The sequence below is a fragment of the Lepidochelys kempii genome, chromosome 1 (genome assembly GCF_965140285.1).
Source record: "Lepidochelys kempii isolate rLepKem1 chromosome 1, rLepKem1.hap1, whole genome shotgun sequence".
NCBI classification, from domain to species: domain Eukaryota; kingdom Metazoa; phylum Chordata; order Testudines; family Cheloniidae; genus Lepidochelys; species Lepidochelys kempii.
In genome coordinates, this window is record NC_136380.1 from 268,688,653 (window position 1) to 268,710,028 (window position 21,376).

The following is a 21,376-nucleotide window of genomic DNA, read 5'->3' on the forward strand; positions in this document are numbered from 1 at the left end:
GTGATGCTGGAGTACTAGTAATTTCAGGAACTAGTAATGGCTCTACTGCTTGTAAAGGTTTTTGATCATTATAATTCAATGAAGGAGAACCAAGTGTTATAGTTTCGTGGCATATGAGGGTACAAATATAATTCAAGCATGCATATTTTACCATCATTTTCCCAATAAGTCTGTAGCCCGCAGGTACTTTCCAGGGAATTTTTTTGCCATGATTGAGCAGACACAGTTCATGGAAAGCCTCCGCAAAAAATCCTAAGTCTGTAAGTACTTTAATCTTTAAAGAAAAAAGAAACTGAGATTTAGTTTTAGTGTCTTTTCTTAGTCATTCCATTTACTTACAATAAAATATATTAAAAAGGGAAATCGTCAAGTAATTTTGACCCAAATTTTGACCACTGGACACAATTTAATGGAGAATGTTCATTGCTAGACAGCAATCCTGTATGTCTTGTACTGAATAAATGAACCCAAAAGCTGAAGATTTCATGTAACAACAATAAAACAAACAACCTTTCTCCAAAACTGAAAAAAAAAAAAAAACGTTCTCCATAATCCTCATCATTTCCTTGAGTCATCCAAACTCTAGAATAGTTAAGCTTTCACTTACAAGTTATGTTATTTTAAAAAATGCACTCACACTAAGATTTAAAGAACTTTAGCAGGAGTACAAATGAAGTGACAAAACTATTCCAAAAGTTACGACAAAGTTCTTGACGACGTTACTGGTGTTGACAGTGAGTAAGGAAGTGAATAAGGACAGCCACGCCACGTACACGTAACTTTAAAAAAAATTAAAAAGAGCAGGAGAGGGGAAAATCAATGTTTGCCAAAGAAAAAGGCCAGACTCAGAAGGGAATATGTTATGTTCATATTTTTGACTATTGTAGGAGTCTTGATTAGTAAAGACAGTAATAAAAATAAGTGATTTCAATTACAAAGGACTCTCAGTCCATCAAGATGCTCATTGAGAGAAAAATATTGAACAAGAATTCAAGTATAAAATATTTCTTTTACAGTTCATGGCACAGTGTTATATACCAAGGAACAGTAAATCAATTACATTTAGTAATAAAGTTAAATGAAATGTTTATTTCAAAATGGAATACGTTGTAGCAGCTAGAAGGTTTATTACATTACCTTGAGGATTCTTCCTTCAATACATTTAACCGGGTCCCGACAAATTTCAGAAACAAAGTATTGGTACAATGTGAACAATGGCAAAACCTGCAGAAAAAAATGTTAGGTGGTCTAGACATAAAAGCCAGAAAGTCTGCCAACACAAAAATACAGTACTGCGAAGACTGTACATTAAAGAAAACACAGGAAAGTAGCCTAAGTTACAGTGGTAATACTTCCACTGCCATCCTGGCTTGACATCTTCTTCAGAACCGCTTCTCTTGTGTTCTGTGAAGAATGGATACTTTACAAAATTCTGTAAATGGCTAAAGCCAATCCTACTATTCTTAGAGCACTATCTTTCATCTGATCAATACAACAGACTTTAAAGTTTCCTCAAAATTATCCTCTTAGCTCAGGCGTGTTTGATGTACCATAGGAGAGTACATCTACTTGAATGAATTTAGTACACAGGGTTGCTCAAATAGTCTGCACTCACCAAAAATTTTCTAAAACAATAACTAAAAGGATAAAAGTATACCTATGACATTATAAAATATTAAACACCTAGTCAAATATAATAATGTTCTAATTTAAACTATTTAGATTACAATACAAATTGAATCCTGACAAGGCTCAGTTGAGTTGAATCTGCTTATCCAACAGTGAATTTGTCTCTTGATCTAAATTATTTTTATTAGACAAAGTTAATAAAAGGTAAATGCTCGATCCTATAATCTTTACTTATGTGATTAATATTTAACTATCCAAACAGTCCCATTAATTTCAATTCAACTTCTGATCTAAGGGTAACTCACACAAAAAAGTATAATGTACTACGACCCAGTCCTGCAATCATAAATAAACATTGTTCACTATTTTAAAGATTAAAATATACTCAGGTTAAAAATCATATTTGGATTAACATTGAAAGAACTTTTGTAATCTGATTTACTGTTCACCACTTATACTGTTTGTTTTCTTTTTAATTTTCTTTCAGGGTGGACAATGAAAACAAGCTAGGCAGTGTTACTTTGGTTTATAGTTATTTTCTTGTCAGTATCACTTTACGGTTCTCATGAACTAGTTTAATAGTTCTGTGTCTGAATTACAAAGTCCTCAAGGGAATCTTAGTCTCTTCTTAAAATGTTTTCTCTGCAAATTTAAAGTATTTCTGAAAAAATATATTCTGTAAAATATTATTTTATCAAACCAAAATCTGGAGCCAAATTTGACCTCACTTTAAGTGTGCTTTAATGGTGTCCGTTGTCTAAAACAGTCCCACAACTGATTACACTGTACAATAGAGTGGAAATGTAGCTCTTGATCTGCTGGTACTGCTATTGCAGTGCCTCTGATCCATGGCCTACTAGCTACTCTACCTGATACAGGAGCAATGTGTCTATAAATGTGCAGAAAGAGGTATGTGATTAACAATCTGCTCTCTGAGATAGATAAGCAGGTGAGAGTATGTGTTTCATTAAAGTAGGAGAGAAAGAGGCAATCTGTATAGAATAAAATTAACCTGGGGGCTAGGAGGGGACATAATTAAAGTGGGAAATGGGAAAGAACTTGGTGGAGGGCAGGGGTACAGACGAGAGCCTTGCAGCAGGACCTGCTGCCATAACAGTGGAAGCAGGTAAAATGTACTTTGTTACAGGTGCAATTGGGTGGGCAAAAAAAAGAGACTGTGGTAATTTGCAGGAAAACACTAAATCTCCAGTCAGTTTGTCATAAATAGAATTTCAGCAAAGTAAAGCAAGTTTTTCTTTTTTTTTTAAATAAAGGTTTCAATACTTAAATTTAAGCGAGGGATCAAAAGAAATTTGCTGTCTATTATAACAGGAGTTAAAATATTTTTACATAGTTTAAACAAGATTTGTTTTATTCTTTTAGTGATAAAAATTGTGTCTAAATTCCATTTGTATATATATTAACCAACTTTAAAAAAAAATAGCATAGGAGAATCTGTCTTTCTTGTGGGATTTGCGGGATCTAAGATTTTTGTGGGTGAGAATGGGATAAAAACGCAAGAAAGAATGCGGGAGCGGGTGGGAGTGGTATTGTAGGGCAGGACGGAAGCAGGATTAAAGAAACAGTCACTTGCAGGGCTCTAGTAAAGATAATTAATTAGGGAAGGAAGTGGTGAAGACAGATCTTTAAGAGAAGGAAGAGGAAATGAGAGTGAGGAAAATAAAACTAAAATAACTTACTTGCTGAATCTATAATTAAAGTTCTCTAATGTGCTTTGAATATATTGCATCTACACTCACTTTTGAAGTAGAGCGGTTCTTGAAATCACATATATTATGTGTTTTCCTCTGAAGTGCTTAGGAACACAATGCATTTTTGGCTTCCTGTCATGTACAAGTGCCCTATCTATGCTAACCAATTGTAATCCACTGACAACCTGGACACACTGTGAGTGGTAGAAAAGCCAGCAGCTGCATCTACTTAGGAAGACACAGCATAAGCACAGTGGTTGTTTAGCTCTGCAGCGAATTCCATTTGTAAACTGGATAAAATCCTAGTTTATCTCTGCATCTGGCTTCATGTGAAAAGCACTTCTATGCCTCAGCTTAGCTCTACTCCTTGACTACTACTGACACTTTCAAGGAGGGAGGAAATAAATGAGAGAAAGAGAGAGACCATTACAATATTCCACCAACATGGCATGAAATAATAAATCAGTATTGCTGACCTTACACACGCAAAATGTACAGACCCTAAGGCAGTCATTCTCAAACTTATTTGATCATGCCCCCCTTCTTTGTGTCTAATAGTTTATGCACTCCCTGCCCCAGGCACCCGGCCAGCAGCTGCCGCGCTCTGGCCACACAGCTCTGAAGTCAAAGCAGATAGCAGTGGCTGCTGGCCAGGTGCCCACCTCTGAAGGCAGCACCACCACCAGCAGCATAGCAGAAGTATGGGTGGCATGGTATGGTATTGCCACCCTTACTTCTCTGCTGCTGCTGGTGGTGACACTGCCTTCAGAGCTGGGCCCTCGGCCAGCAGCTGCCACTCTCTGGCTGCCCAGCTCTCAATGTGTGCAGTAAGATTTTTTCCCCTAAAGCTTCTCATGCCCCCCACCCCCAGAATACATTCTATGATATCCCTGGAGGCATCCCCCTCCTCGGGGCACACACACACCCCAGTTTGAGAATCTCTGCCCCAAGGGATTAAAAAATACAAAACTCTGTGCCATGACCCTGTTGCAACAGTCCCCAGACCACCAGCCAACAAAGATAACAAAGGCTCTCTCCAAAACATGCAGGGTACCCACAACAGATTAAGCATAACAATTTTCTATTAAATATGATGACTTACAATTCATTTATATATGTTTTTCAATAGTACTTACTATTAGATTTTGCTTTGCACAATGCAATTCAAATATAAGGAAACTCAGACTTGCAACTACAGTGGAGACATCAGCTCTGTAGCGATCAGAGAACAAATCAATGCCAGGAATAAGTTTGTGTATTTCGTATTGTGCAAAGTCACAATCAGCTGTGGGATGTGGAATAGAGACTCTAAACAGTGTCTGAAAATAATAAAAATGACATATTTGTAAGTATATATGCAGCTGTGAAGCATAAAAAAGGATGAACAATTCCCAAAGCTCAAAATGAAATTCAGTCAACTTCTATATTTCACCTGGTTCCAAATAAAACCATGCAAAATTGTAGAGGAATGATTAATGTTTTCATGTCTGAACCTTGATCGAGTGAGAGATCCGGCTGTAGATGGATAGAAGAGAGCATCAGATGACACTGAGCAAAGCACAGAAGGAGATCTAGGTCCAGAAAAGCCACAAACAATGTCTATTTGTCTGGATAGGTAAATTATATTCAAAGGTAAATTAAATTCAAAATTACTGCTAATTTGTTTTCAGTGGCTTTCTCTGTGTTGGTCTTCTTGGTCTGATAGGCAGAATGACTATCATCATCAACCAGTATTTTCCTGCTCTCTAATTCTATCCTTTCCTCCTTCAGAATTTTCTGGGAACCTATGCAGTCCCTGAGCAGATTTATAACAACCAGTTGTGTGGCAAAGGGAGAGGTGCTGGTAGTCTTAGTTATTTGTTGACTCAGGACTTGGAGGGAAGTCTGCAACAAACAAACTAAAACAAACACACCCACACCCACATCCATCCCAATAAACAAAATTACCACAAAAGAAGCCTCAGCAAATATGCCACTTCCTGCTAAGAAACCTTCCTAATGGGGTTTAGGGCTCAGCTTTCCAAGTCAGAGCACATCAAAACAAAACTTTAGATAGAGTGGAAGAAGTAGAATAGTAAATCTCCAGAGAGGCTCTTGAAAATATGTCAGGTAACCCCTAGGAGAAGAGTATAAAGCCTCCTGATAGCATACAGCAGGGCTGGCCAACCTGAGCCTGAGAAGGAGCCAGAATTTACCAATGTACATTGCCAAAGAGCCACAGTAATACATCAGCAGTACCCCATCAGCTCCCCACCGCTCCAGCCCCCAGCGCCTCCCACCCACCAGCAGCCCTGCCAGTCAGCTCCTCCCACCTACCATAATAATCTGTTTTGCATGAGTGGGAAGCTGGAGGGGGGGGAAGGGAGAGGAGCAATGAGCTCATGGCAGGCTCGGGGGAAGGGGCAGGAGCCTTGGGGGAAGGGGTTGAGTGGGGGCAGGGCCTGGGGCAGAGCAGGGAGTTGAGCAATGAGCACCCACTGGCACACTGGAAAGTTAATGTCTGTAGCTCCAGCCCCAGAGTCAGCGCCTGTGCAAGGAGCCACATATTAACCTCTAAAGAGCCGCATGTGGCTCCGGAGCCACAGGTTGGCCACCCCTGGCATACAGGAAGGAATTAATGACTCATTCAAGTACTTCAGGAGCCAGGGAAAACAAGGAGGAAGGGCTTGTTGAGATTCCTCACCTCATGGAAGTCTTAAAGCATCTCTTTATGGAGAGTATCTTCCCCCACAGAAGGGCTTCTCTCTCTTTTGCACAAGCTCAGCAGGCTGGTTTGGTCTTTTACAGCCTGTGACTCCACCAACTTCCTGCTGCTTCTGGAAGAGTCACTACCACCTTTACACAAGCTAAGGGGCTGGTTTTGTCCGTCACAGCTCAGGACACTGCTTCAGCCACCTCCTTGTTTCACTGAGGTAGGTGAGATTTCTTTCATTGAAAGCAGAAACAACAATAGCCGTCCCAAGGTAAAAATGCTACTGTAAGAGGCAGAACCAATGGGAGGTTTTTTTCCCTTTTTTCTATTATGGTCTTCTTTGGTCACAAGAGAAATGGCTACTATTTGAAGACATGAACGCTACCCTCCTGTGCCTGCTGAGTGAGGGAGGAGTCAAAGTGAAAAAGCTGAAGAGAGAGCCCTAGAGAGTGGGAACATCCTGGATAATGATGGCCGGCATCCTGCCTGCCAGCGTCTTTGCTATGCTAGACCAAGCCACAGAATAGTACTGTTTTTGACATATGGACAGTAAGTTTAAATAGGGAAAATGTGTTTTCTTTGAGTTGTTTACTAAAGTTGATCCATCTTAAATGGATTTTAAGGGGCAAAACTTGTAGAAGGGCGACTATTGTACAAGATAAGAATGTTGTCTCTGAAATTGAAAATTCCTCCTATACAGAGTCTATGACATCACAGTTAGCACTCATGGCCTAGAGACTTGCCGTGTCTACACTGCCACTTATGTCGGCAAAAGCTATGTCGCTCAGGGATGTGAAAAAACAGACCCTTGAGAGACATACATTTCACCGGCATAAGTGGTAAACGTGCCCAGTGCCATGTGGGTGGAAGAGCCTCTCCTGCCAATATAGCCACTGCCACTCACAGAGGTGGTTCTATTATGTCGATGGGAGAGCTCTCTCCCATCGGCATAGAACATCTACATGAGTGATCTTACAGTGGCGCCGCTGCATCAGTACAGCTGTGCCACTGTAAGCTCCCTAGTGCAGGCATGGCCTTACTGTTTATATATTCATGCAGCAATGTGAAACACAAAATAGCGAGCATAAACCTGGGACAATAACTAGATTAAAGACTATACCAGAAAGAGGAAACAAAGTTATAAAACAACCTTCCAAACCAAACAAGTTATGGGACTTTATCCTTGTTAGGTACCATGGCAGTGGACTGATCATATTTTGCAGCACACTCCCATCAAGCTACAGCCATCTGAATGAACTAGGACAGATCCTACTCCAGTCATGCACAAGTATTTCCAATGGGACAATACTGCGATGATCGGCTGATACTATTGCTCTCGGATTCGTGGAATCAACATTTTTCACCTTTGTATCACAGACGGTATAGTGCTAATAGATAATTGAAATGCTTTTGCTCAAATGTTAGGATTTGGTTTCTATTCTTGGTGAAGTTAACAGGGCTTCAATCTGGATGGGTTCTATCCTCGTGGATCAGGCTGCAGCATAAGGATCCTAGGATGATGCATGTGATTAAAATAATACTACGAATTTTCTATTCTCCATTTTTTTGGATGAAGCTGATTAAGTTCCTGAGGCTGCATTGGTAACTATTAGCATAGACCCCTTGTGCGTATGAGAAATCCAGTTGACAGGATATTTGTGATCCCTCTTTCAGGATCCCTGTTTTTAGTAAGATAATCTCCATTCCCAGAGTATACAGAAACATCTTTACTCCTGACTTTGTTTCCAAAAGATTGCATTCTTAATTTAAAGATCTTACTTTCTTTCTAAGTGAAATTTTTATTCATTTGAATGCTCTGCCATACCTTTTAGAGGAAACTTCTAACAGCTGAAAATTTAGCATGAATAGTCAATATTTTGCATTACCAAAAGAAACATTCTTCAGTGAATTTTTTAAAAAGTTTCTATACTCCCGGTTACCTAGTTAAAAATGTATGACAATCTATGAAGACTCTGTAGAGATCTGTGACAGGAAGCACCCTGCTGATATTGATAGTATCTACTTCAAGAGGAAAAAATCTATTTGACTGGCAAATGTTTTAGCCATCTTCAGATTACAATATTTTATTTCTTCTCTGGGAGACTAACTTCTTATTGAAATGATAATTTTTGAGACTAAAATACATGTGCATAAGTTGGTATCTACCTTCAATCTTGACTCTACATAATTTGATATGGGAATATTTTTATATCATTGGCCATTTATTGAGTTTTATACCTTGAAAACAATATGCCAACTATTGAATAAATTCTAAATGAAAATATATCCTTACCTTAAAAAGTATAGCAGAGAAAATGCAGCATTTAGTTCTTAGTCTCACATTTGATGTCAATATATACCTAAGTATAACATATAGGTAAGACATTTGAATGTGTTCATTAATTTATGTTAATTAACAAAGCTTTTTTTCCTACTATAATAATTATTAATAATGACCTCTAGCAGTTTTTCAGATTTGAAAATGTTACGTCACATGGCTTAATGAACTACTGGAAGGTTCTCAATATTATGGTCATGAGGGCAGTGTAAGAACCTATATAGAAAAAAGAGAAATAAATAGATATGTGGCTATATCCTCCCTCATAATACCTCACCAGAGATTTCATGATGATTGGCCACTATGGTGTGTATAATATGTGCAAAGTGCTTTAATCTTTTGCATGTTATGGGGCAAAATCCTTACCTCTGCTCCAGTCCCATTACTTTGGGTAAGAGGGCCAGAGTAGCACAAAGGGGCTCTAAAAGCCCTGGAAATTGATGGAGAAGGATTCCCTCAGTGCAGGAATTGAGGAAGAAAGCTGTAAGGCTGCTTTCCCAGGGCTCCCTCACAAGCCCTAGCTGTGACAGATCTGGCAATTTCCTGCAACATCCTTGGGAGACCTAACTGAATTAAATGTAAGTATCTTTGGGGTTCATTGTATAATTATGGGCCAGTGTTGTATGTAACCTCCACGGTGGGGATATGTTTACATATGTGAGACCTGGAGGATCAAAGGACTATATTGAACAATGTGCCAGATAACAATGGACTTGTGGAACAAAAAGTGGTAAGTGGTTTTCCTGGGGAATATCTAGGGGGAGGTAAATATAAATTCCACATCTCTGGGGAATGCAAAAACCCAGCCTTTTGAAAATATGGCCTGAGGAGGGGTCACTGTCTGCTGATCACTTACTACATGAGACCAAGATCAAAGGCCCGTGCTGTAGAAAAGAAAAGGCTGAACTATTCCTGGTTGTTCTGGTTCTGAATCTGATACAGTCATGAACTTAAAAAGAAAAGGAGGACTTGTGGCACCTTAGAGACTAACCAATTTATTTGAGCATGAGCTTTTGTGAGCTACAGCTCTCTTCATCGGATGCACTCAGTGGAAAATACTGTATTTTATATTTTATTTTCAAGTACTCCTTTTCTTTTTGCGAATACAGACTTACATGGCTGCTACTCTGAAACCAGTCATGAACTTGTAAGCACAGGGAAAACCTAGTTGTGAGGTTTGATGGAGTGACACTTATCAGAGCCAGAGACTGGAGTTGGGGTGACCTCTTGAAAGCTTTTTAGCATGCATGTAGATACTTTTATTATTTTAATATGTTTTCTCAGTAATGCTCTTACCTTCAGAATAAATGTACTTGCTTATAAAGAGCTATACTATAATTCATAGCTGTGGGCCATTAGGCTGTCCATAGCCTTTGAAGAGAAAGCAAACAGGAGATGGTACCCTGTTTAAGCAGTCTGGCTTGCTGGGAATATCAGTGTAGGCAGGGAACTGCACAGCCTGGAAAAATCCTGGTCAGGAGGCAGACAGACACGGGTTACTACCCAAAAAAGGTGACGGCTGAGGAGATGGGTACCCTTGGTGGACCACGGAGGGGGAATACAGGTGCATTTGCCCCGAACTGTGACACTCACATGGGGTGGAAGTGTACTGGGATTGCGGCCATAGTGCTGCAGAGATTCTGGGTGCACTGTGGAGCAAGGCATCCCAGGGACAGGCTGCTGCTTAAGTTACACCTGGGGCTGCAGAGCAGCTCAGGATCAGTGGCCACAAAAGGTAGTTTAAGCCACCTATGCCCCCACCCCTTTTTTCCCCCCTTGGCTGCTAATTCTGTGCCATGCCTCTTAGAGGCACAAAACAGAATCTTAACTATGGTCTTTTAACAGTATGCATACCATAGCTTGGCTGATATAGTTATTTGTGGTAGTCCGGCATACAACAGATAAAACTTCATCTGACCTAAGACTAATCAGAAAAATTACAATTTTTCCGCATTAAATTTGCCCTGATATATTAATATTCATTAAGAGCACTAACTTGAGAATTTTGATGTTTCTATTGAAAATTAATAAGGATGTAAAGTCCTTTTGGCTACAATTTGTCAATCATTTATTAGATTTTTATGTTTTATACATATATTATTATTCTATTCCTATGATCCCTCCCTGTGCCATGCAGCTGCAGTTAAGATCAGAGGGCAGTGCTTGAGAGAGGGGGCTGTCCGCAGAGTGTTCTCAAAGAGGGCCACTTCCCTTTAGAATACTCTCCACGTGCTGATCTAAAATAGCTTAAATCTGTTAACCTTCTGGGCATGCTACAAAGTTCAAGTGCTTGAGTGGGAACTGGAAGAAGACTGAGGAAGCTGGGGGATTAATTTTTGTTTTAAGGAAAAACTGTGATGCAGTGTGGGAATTTACAGTTATACTGTATTGGGCATGCTCACTGTTAATTAGCAAGGGACATGGTCAGGGTAATAGCAGAAGTACAGCTGCTTTGACTGATTTTGTTTTATAACTCCTCTTTAATGTGTTTTTAAATTTATGTTGGGGCACTCAAGGCCTTAGATGGGCATTTGTTGATGTGGAGTTCTAAAATCTAAAGAAATACATTAAAAAATAAAATACTTACTGAGCTATCTTAGCCGCTAAAACTGCTGCATGCAAGCACCCCCAAATTCCAGCTTGATAAATACATTTCTCACTAAAATGTTTAGAACTTCCATCCGTAAAGTCGTCAGTAACATTTTTTGAAAAGCCATCTAACTCTTGCCAGTTGTTAAGTACATCAGCTATGTTAAGTGTTTCATCAAGGGCTTGACACCAGTATTTAAAAGCAGCTCTGTAACATAAAAAAATGTATCCATCATATTGCTGACATCTTCTGTAGCAGAAGAAGAGTTTTATTCTGCTTTCTATCAGCTACAAATAATTGTTATTCAGACAGAAAATTGGAATCTAGTTTGTAAGACAAAAAATATAATTTTTGATCAACTCACAAGTTGATCAATATTTTACTAAGATCAAATAGCTGTACGGTAAATGACATAGTTACTTCATAGAGACGCATATATATCGGTTCCAGAGAAAGCCATTCATTAATGTAGTTAGTAGAGAAAATGGATGGGAGAACAATATGGAAATGAAGACAGCAGGTTAACTCATAGAAGAACTGAAAGTCAGGAGAAATATAGATAAAATTACAAAAATAAAAAGTGTCATTTTTGTATCTACTGTTCATCCAGTGACTATGTACCTCTTCTTTCCTGCATAAAAGTGAAGATTTCCAAGTTCATGTAGAGCCTGCACCTTGAGGTCTCTCTGGTTATTTATTTGAAGGATTTCTGTTTTTCATCAATTAGAAAAAAATCCATTATAACATTAAAACCATTACTGGATCTTGAACAACTTTGCAACAGAAATAGATTTGCACACGGGAGATAGTAAATAAGATTATGAATATTTTATGTAAAGGTTTCTGAGGATTTGGGGATATTTTAATTTCAAATGTGTGACTGTGGACCCAACCCTATTCCTACTAACTCCAACTGGAGCAAGACATATGCATGAATCTCTTTCAGACTGATTAAATGGACAGAACTTGTTTGAAAATAAGCATTCATGATACAAATGCAATTCTCTCATTTCTACAGATTGCATACAGCAGTTTAAAAAATCATAAACCCCCTTAGCTGTCAAATGGTTTCCTGGGAAAAGTCTATAAAAGGAAGTAAAGGGACACGGTCAGATGATAAAATCATGAGCCAGATTCTCAACTGGTGTAAATCAGCGAAGCTCCACTGAAGTAACATTTTTCATATGAAGAGATAACTACTGAAAATTGTGACTGAGGTATTGGCTTGTTTTGGATCATATTGGGGAAATTATTTTTTATTGCGGGGTGGGGGTAGGGGCTGTCCCATAATCACTATGTGGATGGGGAATACCTGCTGTGAAGACTGTCTGACGTGAAAGGGACAGAGAATAAAACTGCATGAAGAAGAACATGAACATAGGTAAACAGAGTTGTTTGTATTAGCTGTAAACAAAAATATGTAAATATCTTACCAATAGTTTTTTCATATGAAGAGACAACTACTGAGAGCTGTGACTCAGGTAATGGTCTGCTTTCGACCCTACTGGGGAAATTAAATTTTTCTTGAGAAAGGTCATGTGGTTTTGGTAGAAATGTCAGTTCAGCTCCCACACTAAATTCCACTTTTTCATTTGAAGAGATCCGATAGGGTACTCTTCCAAAGGTATCTAGGTCAGAAATGTAATTTACTTACTAAATATAGTTTACAGCCATATTTCCTTCACATAAATGATTCTAAACCATATCACCCAAACAAAATATTTTCAGTGTCTGATTTCTACATTACATTTCTGGTCTTTATAATAGCAGGTTAGAAGGAATAGCCAACTTGTGATTAAAAGTGAATAAACATGGGAAAAGAAAAGCAGGCTGCATTTTTCAGAAACATTTTCTATCCCTGCAGTATATATATTAATTTGCACTGAATAAATGAATAATGACACACTGAGCATTACTTGTACTCTGGATTTAGCCTGAAAGCACTAAACAAACAAGTTTTTAAATGTTCCTATTTGCCCCATATAGCTTTCAAGGAGAAACTTTCCAGGACCAGAAAGTCAGTCAGCAAGTCAACACAATGTCAATCCAGAGATATACAGCAAATTAAGTAGTATTCTATTTTACACAGTGATGAATGCTGGAATCATTGCAGACATGATGTTCTGTATGCCAAGTAACTGTGGTTCTTCAAGATGTGCTGTCCATATGCACTGAGGCTGACCTCATACACCACATGGTATAAAAGCTGGGGTGACCCCAAGTGTCCCTCAGTTCCTTTGCCAGTATAGAATCCAGGTGTTATAGGATTCTGTAGTTATGTGGAAGAAACATGGGTTGTGGAATACACCTCTAGAGGAATCACAAGTACAATAAAGTAAGTAACTGTTTCTTCTTCTTCGAGTGCTTGTCCATGTTATTCCACTCCTGGTGCCTTACAAGCAGTAACCTACATCATGGAAGGTGGATGCTCAGAGTCTACCTGAATAGCAACTGCAAGACAGTTTTGCCAAAGTGGGCATCAGATTTTCATGACTATACTAAGGAGTAATTTTGTGTAAATGTATGTACTGAATCCTATGTTGCTGCCCTACAAATTTTTCAGATTGGAACACTTCTCAATGAAGCTGTGGTAGCTGCCTGAGCCATCGTGAAGTAAGCTATAATGTTGAAGCTGGGTCTAAATTCGCATATTCATAGTATAGCTTAAGGCAAGTAGAAATCTAGTTGAAAAATCTCTGGGTCTAAGTAGCTTGATCTCTTACCCTATCTGTATAAACTACAAAAAGCAACATGTGGAGTTGGTCACATGTTGTGGAGGTTTCCCTCAAATGAGCGAATCATCGAGGTATGGGTAAATCTGGACTCCTTGTTTTCTCACATAACAAGGGCCCTCAATGAAGGCCCTCAGTGCTGCCAATAGACCAAATGGTAGAACACTCTACAGATTTTGGAAAGTACCCACTTGGAATCCCAGCAGGATGAGCAGGATGGATTACTATGTGAAAATAAGCATCTTAGAGGTTGAGAGCTGCATACCAGTCTTGTGCCTCAATGAAAAAAAAGTTACAGAGGGCAGTTTTACCACCTAGAACTTGAATTTGCAGCTGAAGGTGGTTAGCTGTGTCTAGTCCAAAAATGTGCACCACTTCCTTTTTTCCTTCAATATTGAAAAGCATTAGGAATAAAACCCCTTCCCTTTGTATTATAGAGGCACTTCTTTCACTGCACCAAAACTTAAAAGGGACTCCACTTCTTGATGCAACACACTCTTGTGAAAGGGGTCTCTGAAAAGGGATTGGGAATAGGGCTGGTAGGTGGGGAGGTCTGGATTTCTCTAGAATACCCCACCTCTGTGATCTCTACATCCAATGGTCTGTAGTGGTGAGGTTCCAGGCCCCACAAAAATAAAACAAATGGTTCTGAAAAGCAGGGGGGAGGAAAAAGATACTCCAGAAAATGTACATGGCTCCCAAACAAGGAGTCAAATTAGCTGCCTTGATGATGACATTGAAAGGTCAACAGATAATGAAGGAGGAGGCAGATGATTTCCTCCTCTGGTATCTTTTTCTCTTTTTAGCAGAGGCCATCTGAACCTTCTGAGTGTAGTAACTAGAGCTGGTTGGGAATATTTCAACCAATTTTTTTTATTGGAACCAAAACTTGTATGTTTCAACAAAACTTTCAATGAGAAGGTTTCTAAGGTACAGAATTGATTTTTTAGGGTGGGGGGAAGAGAGAGAAAGAGAGAGAGACACCCTCCCCCCTCAGAAAATAGCACCATGCGAGGGCACTCATCTGACACATGGAAGACCCAGGTTTAAGTCCCTGCTCTGAATCAGGTTTTATTCAACCAATTTCTGTTGGTCAGAGAGACAAACTGTCAAGTTTACCCAGAGCTCTTCTTCAGATCCGGAAGCTTAAAAGCTTGCCTCTCTCACCAACAGAAGTTGGTCCAACAAAAGATATTACCTCACCGTCTTGTCTCTCTAATATCCTGGGACTAACAAAGCTGCAACAACACTGCATACCGCAATATAGGCAGTTTTAAACTCAAGAGACTACATTTGACCATATTGTAGATATGTTCATAAATGCTGATCTTGGATTTATTTTTTAAAAGTTGTAATTCATTGTGTCTTGAAAAATAAATGTTGTGATGCTGAAAGATGTTAATGGCTGCCATCATGAGGGTCTTTGACCTATAGATAATCAAAGACTGCACTGTCCTAAGTGCTCTTCTTTCAGGCTGAGTAGAAGGAGCAATCAAATGTTCCTCCATGTAGCTACCACAGTAAAATAGGAAGCCACATCCCAAGGCACTTGGGTACAGAACAAGGCCTGAACACGAACTAATCCAGGGAGAATAAGAGGAGGTTAACTGAAACTATTTGCAAATGCAAGGGCTATTATATTGGTTACAGCTGTATGTCTGAGTGTGAACTGAGAAGAAAGCCAGCAGAAACATGAGAAGCAGTCATGCATATGGCACTGCGAGGAAACCTAGAGACAGAAGCTTTTCTGAGGCACAGTACTCACTGGAAAGGCAGACTTGGATTTCTGAGAAAGGAAACTGCCTGCTGTTCTTTGTTTCTATTATGTTCAGGGAAACAGAACTCTATATACAATCCTTGTAAAAAAAATAGGACTGCATTAGAGACATTCCTAACTCTATCTTCAACTTCTCCTCCTAATGAAAATAACTCATCAAGAGGCCCAAATACTGGCTAACAACTCAGGCCAAAAAAGGGCAACAAGAATTAAATGGGTAACGTAAAGCTGTAATGAATGAATGAAGCTGTAATGAAGAACATAAGAACAGCCATACTGGATCAGACTGAAGTTCCATCTAACCCAGTATCCTGTTTTCTCAGAGTGGTTAATGCCAGGTGTCCCAGTGGGAATGAACAGAACAGGTAATCAACAAGTGATCCATTCTCTGTTGCCCATTCACAGCTTCTGGCAAACAGAGGACAGGGACACCGTCTCTGCTCATCCTGGCTAATGGCCATTGATGGACCTATCCTCCATGAATTTATCTAGTTCTTTTTTGAACCCTGTTATAGTCTTTGCCTTCACAATATCCTCTGGCAAAGAGTTCCACACGTTGACTCTGCATTGTGTGAAAATATACTTCCTTTTTATTTTTATTTTTTTGAAGACTATGGCTGTTCTTATGTTCTTAAAGAGAAAAATGTTTGATTAAATTTTGGCCTTACCAGAGTTCAGAATTTTTCTTTAAATAAAAGTGACTATTATCTTACTCTCAACTATCACTGGATTTTAAAAATTGATTTTCCAATATTTGCTACTAAAAATATGTACCATGTGCAGTCACTTGTTATAGGGGTGGCTTGGAACCACAAACATTTGATAATTAAGGGACACCATAACAAACACCTTACCTTGTGTGTGAGCAAGAAATAGCGAAAGCAATTTTCTGCTGTGTCTAAGTGCTCTGCTGTGGTATTTAGATTTTTCTAGGGTTTCTCTGAAACATTTCAGTGTGTCTGTCACATCAAGAGGGACACAAACTAAGGATTGTGCTTGACTGCCATCTAAAAGGAAGTAGGAATTAGTAACAATTTTTATATTTTACAGTGAAATATAAGAGCATAGATGTAGTTGAACAACTTCTCAACTATTAGACAAAATACATTTAATACACTGGGTTGATTAGATTTCCAATTGGTTTATGAACATAAATCTAAAGCATTAACAGACCGTTAATAACACTACTTTTAAACTTTTCAAATATGTTTTAGTGTTGTAAATAATAGATGGAGCACTGGGCACCAGAAGTGAGAGCAAGGATTCTGTCTTTATTGTGCTCTCAATGTCATCTATTGTTCAGTGATTTTACCCAGCTTCCTTAATTCACCCCCCACGCCCTCTCTTGTATGTGATACCTTGACACATATGTGATATTTAGAACCGTCTTCTTTTTCCTTCTGAAGGACCTGCCAAGGCTTTAAACTTTTCACTATTATCCAATTTTAATAGATTTGAAAGGCTCTTCTTATAATTACAACAGACCTGAACTATCTAGTCCAGGGATGGGCAAACTATGGCCCGGGGGCCACATCTGGCCCTGAAGATCCCACGAGGGATCAGGGTCCAGAGCTTGTGTGGCTCCATGCTGTAGCTCCGTACGGCTCCCGGAAGAAGCAGCATCTCCGCCCTCCAGCTCCTATGCATAGGGGCAGCCAGGGGGCTCCGCAAGCAGCCCCTGCCCCAAGTGCTGCCCCCACAGCTCCCACTGGCCAGGAATCGCTGCTTGAGGTAAGTGCCACCTGGAACCTGCATCCCTGACCCCGTCCTGCACCCCAACCCTCTGCCCTAGCCCTTAGCCCTAGCCCGGGACACCCTCAACCCCTCATCCTCAGCCCCACCCCAGAGCCCGCATCCCCAGTTGGAGTCCTCACCCCTGCCCCCACACCCCAACCCCCTGCCCCAGTCCCGTGCCCCTTCCCAAACCCTGAAGTCCTAATTTCTGGCCCCACCCCAGAGCCCTCACCCCAACCCCCAATTTCATGAGCATTCATGGCCCGCCATACAATTTCCATACCCAGATGTGGTCCTTGGGCCAAAAAGTTTGCCCACACCTGATCTAGTCTCTTTCAAAACAATATTTCTGAAGCACTCATACAGTTGTAAAAACAGAATTCAATAGCTTCCTAATTTCTATGAAAGAGAGATTCTGAGGTAGGGTAAAAATTAATACAAAACAAAACTTTTTGGAGAAAGAAAGGACTGGATTATGCTGGAATGTGTTCTGACCTGTATAAATATCTGGCATCTCAGGAACAAAATGGTGTCCAGAAACTGTCACTTCATTAAATCTGCTGGCAACACGCAACTGTTTTCCAATGAAGTTTCTGCAATTTATCTAAAAAAGAAGGTTTTCCACTTAGTCACTCATTTATAATTAAAATGGCCAATATTTTGTAATGTGGATTCCCCAAGTTAGGCACCTAAATCCATACTTAGAGGCCTAAATAAAAGAGGTCTGATTATCAAAAATACTAACCAGCTGCAATTGCCATATAAATCAACAAGAGCTTCAGATGTTCTGCACTCTGAAAAGCAGGCCTCTTAAGAATCTAGATGTAAAATCACATGCCTAACTTTCAGGCATTCGAGTTTGGAAATTTAGGGCCAAGACATCTACGTACTTAAAACTATCCCTCATTTCTTGCTTGTCAGAATTAAGAGCCATACAATGACATGCAATACACTATTACATATCATAACTTTCAATCTGTCATGTTTCTCATAAAATATTAAGCTTATTGTATTATTAGGATAACTGAGTAAGAATCATGGTATTGTGACAAAGTTCCTGCTCTACCTTGGTAGGTCTTGCGCTTATTGGCGGATTTGCTCGCCTTGGAGCTTCACGGCAGCCCTCAGCTTGGCCATTTTTCTGAATTCACAGTCCAGATCAACTCCTCCTGTGTCTGACCAGGAGTTGGGAGGATTTGGGGGGAACCCGGGCCCGCCCCTCTACTCTGGGTTCCAGCCCAGGGCCCTGTGGAATGCAGCTGTCTAGAGTGCCTCCTGGAACAGAAGTGCGACAGCTACAAGTCCCTGGGCTACTTCCCCATGGCCTCCTCCCAACACCTTCTTTATCCTCACCATAGGACCTTCCTCCTAGTGTCTGATAATGCTTGTACTCCTCAGTCCTCCAACAGTCCGCGTTCTCTCTCTCAGCTCCTCACACACACACACATACCACAAATTGAAGTGAGCTCCATTTTAAAACCCAGGTGCCCTGATTAGCCTGCCTTAATTGATTCTAGCAGCTTCTTGATTGGCTGCAGGTGTTCTAATCAGCCTGTCTTAATGGTCTCCAGAAGGTTCCTGATTGTTCTGCAACCTTCCTTGATACCTTACCCAGGGAAAAGGGACCTACTTAGCCTGCTCTCCTGCTGCTGCTGCCGCCGCCCTCTAGCCTGGGCTTTCCTTGCTTTTTGCCCCTGCTTTTGGCTTCCCCCCGACTGGGCCAGACGCTCTCCCCACTTTCTTTTCTTTTTGTTTTTGTTTTTCTTTCTCTGCTGTTGCTAGCGTGCTGGCCAGCTGCCGGCTGGCTATTAGCCCACCCGCCCTCGGACGCTGCTGCCGCTCCAGCTGAACCCCCCCTCCCCCCGTGAGAGAGGGGAGGCCTGCCAGCCCGCTTCCCTGGAGGGGGAAAGTGGAAGGACGCAGACCCAGCTGCTTGCTGTTTGTCTGCAGACCCGTCTCCGGTTGAGAGGAATCTTATCACTTGCTCTGGCATTTCTGGAATGCAAAAAAGAAAACCCGGAACAGACAAAGAAACAGCCATCTACCAGAGGAACACCGCCCGGGGAACTTACAAATCACCGTGGAGGGGGCCCAAGACTGAGTAACTTTCGAACTGTGCTCTTGTGTGGGGGGAGGCCTTGACTGTGTCGTGACTGTGTTTGTAGGGACACAGGGGGTGTGGCACGGAGCTGCCCCCCGATCCATCTGTGTCCTTCCAACCCCCATACTATGATCTTCACCCCCCCACACACTCCACCATCTTTGCTGGCTGTCTAACATCTGCCTCTGGAATCAGCTGCTTGTCCTGATTCCACCGTGTGGGCCAGAAGCACCAGCCAAACAAACAGGACTCTCTGGACAAGCGTATGGTGGTTCATGTGCCCCCCAACCCCGAATTGTCCACCCCACAGCTTGTCCCTTTCTACCTGACCCCAACTCCTGTTAACCACCTGCCACTGCCCCCGCTGGGGCATCGGCAATGGAGGGCACCAGGGTGACCTCCGCTGCTGCCATGCCCATCGCCTCCCCAGTCTCTAGGGAAGCCCCACCAGCCGGCGGGAAGGGCCAGGGCAAGAAAAGGGGAAGGGCCCCGCTAAAACCACCGGGCCCTCCATGGCAGGGGCCACCCCCACTGCTCCGGCCCTGTCACCGACCACAGCCTCCTTCCCCGCTGCCCCCTCCACCAGCTCTGTGGGTGTCCCTCCCTCACCCCCCAGGAAGTATGCCCGGGCGGCGGCGGCAGCCTGCCTGCCGCCTCGTCATCTCTCCCGCCCACCACCTCCGCCACCATCAATAGTGGCTGGGGCCCCTTTCCCACCATGACAAGGAAGCACGGTGTCCGATGCCTCCTGGTGCCCACCTCGCCTCACGTGGAGACCTACGTGCGGGCATTGGCGAGGTTGGTGGGGCCCTCAGCCATTGTGGCGGCCTCCAAAATGTACGGGAAGGTCGTCTTCTTCTTAGCATCGGAGGCTGCCGCCCAGGAAGCGGTGGAGAGGGGCCTGGCGGTGGGGGGGATATTTGTCCCCCTAGAGCCGCTGGAGGACCTGGGCGTCCGCCTGGTCCTCACCTCTGTCCCTCCTTTTCTCCCCAATGCTGCCCTGTTACCGCCCTTTCCACCCTGGGGAAACCTGTTTCTGTTATCAGCCCTCTCCCGTTGGGCTGCAAGGACCCCACCCTCCATCACATCTTTTCCTTTGGCCAGCAAGGGCAACTTCTACTGCTGTCAGCGGCATGTGACAGAGAGGCGATCAAGGGGTCCTTCCTAGTCCCCCACCAGGGGGCCCATTACCGGGTGTATTTCTCCATGGGGGAAGCCCGGTGCTACCTCTGCCGGGCATCAGGGCATGTCCAGAGGGACTGCCCCTTAGCCCGGCAAGGAGGGGCACCTGGGATCCCCCGAGACCCGGCAGGACATCGGCCCCGTTATTGCCGACGCCCCTGGCCATCCGATACCCGAACCCACCCCGCCTCCTCTTCGGACCACCACTTCTCCCGCTCAGGCCCAAGGGGCACCTCCCCTACAAAGCCCAGATGAGCGGGAGAGCACCGCCCTTGCTGCTGACAATCTGGCGGGGCCTATGGAGGAGGGTGTGGCAGAGATACCACCAGGCATGGGAGAGAGCGTCGTGGCGGGTGCCAATGGGGAGAACCCCAGGGCGACGGAAAGTGTCCTCTCCTCCATGTTCGAGCAGATCGAGGCCCTAGATCTGACCCCACTCGCCCAGGGGGAGGATGACCTTTTGCCAGCAAACCTCGATTTGGGCGACCTCACTCCACCCCTCTTTTCCCCATGCTCCCTCCCCCTAACTGCTGTTTCTGCTCCCACCTCCGAGGAGCCCCAGGACTCCTTCATCGACCCGGCCGCTGATGGCACCCCGCTGACGACCACCGAGCCTGCTCAGGTGGCAGCCAGCGCCACACGGCCAGGACACGAGCCGGCAGGGGCACCCCCCATTGGTGCGGAGCAATCCATTTCCTTCCCAGGTGGGGGCCCAACAGAAGATAATCCACCTCCTGATGCTGTAGCCGCTAAATCCACCATACAGCCCGTGCCTGGTATCACTGAGAGCTCCCTCCCTACCCCCTTAACCCTCGAGCCTGCTCGGGAAGCGCCACCATCCAGCTGCTTGCCTCCCTAAACCCAGAACCTCGCCCCTGCCCCTGCCCCT

General features: G+C 42.6%; 1 protein-coding gene across 1 annotated transcript in view; it reads right to left on the reverse strand.

Annotated features, from left to right (window-relative positions):
* Positions 1 to 21,376, reverse strand: part of CFAP54 (cilia and flagella associated protein 54) — a 207,591-nt gene that overhangs the window by 68,046 nt on the left and 118,169 nt on the right. The window contains exons 40-48 of the mRNA XM_073327473.1: positions 17,700 to 17,808; positions 16,325 to 16,477; positions 12,395 to 12,589; positions 11,583 to 11,670; positions 10,959 to 11,168; positions 8,327 to 8,393; positions 4,478 to 4,660; positions 1,138 to 1,224; positions 152 to 274 (exon numbers count right to left, since the gene is read on the reverse strand). Coding sequence (XP_073183574.1) covers positions 152 to 274; positions 1,138 to 1,224; positions 4,478 to 4,660; positions 8,327 to 8,393; positions 10,959 to 11,168; positions 11,583 to 11,670; positions 12,395 to 12,589; positions 16,325 to 16,477; positions 17,700 to 17,808 — 1,215 coding nt within the window. The remainder of the gene's footprint in view (positions 1 to 151; positions 275 to 1,137; positions 1,225 to 4,477; positions 4,661 to 8,326; positions 8,394 to 10,958; positions 11,169 to 11,582; positions 11,671 to 12,394; positions 12,590 to 16,324; positions 16,478 to 17,699; positions 17,809 to 21,376) is intronic.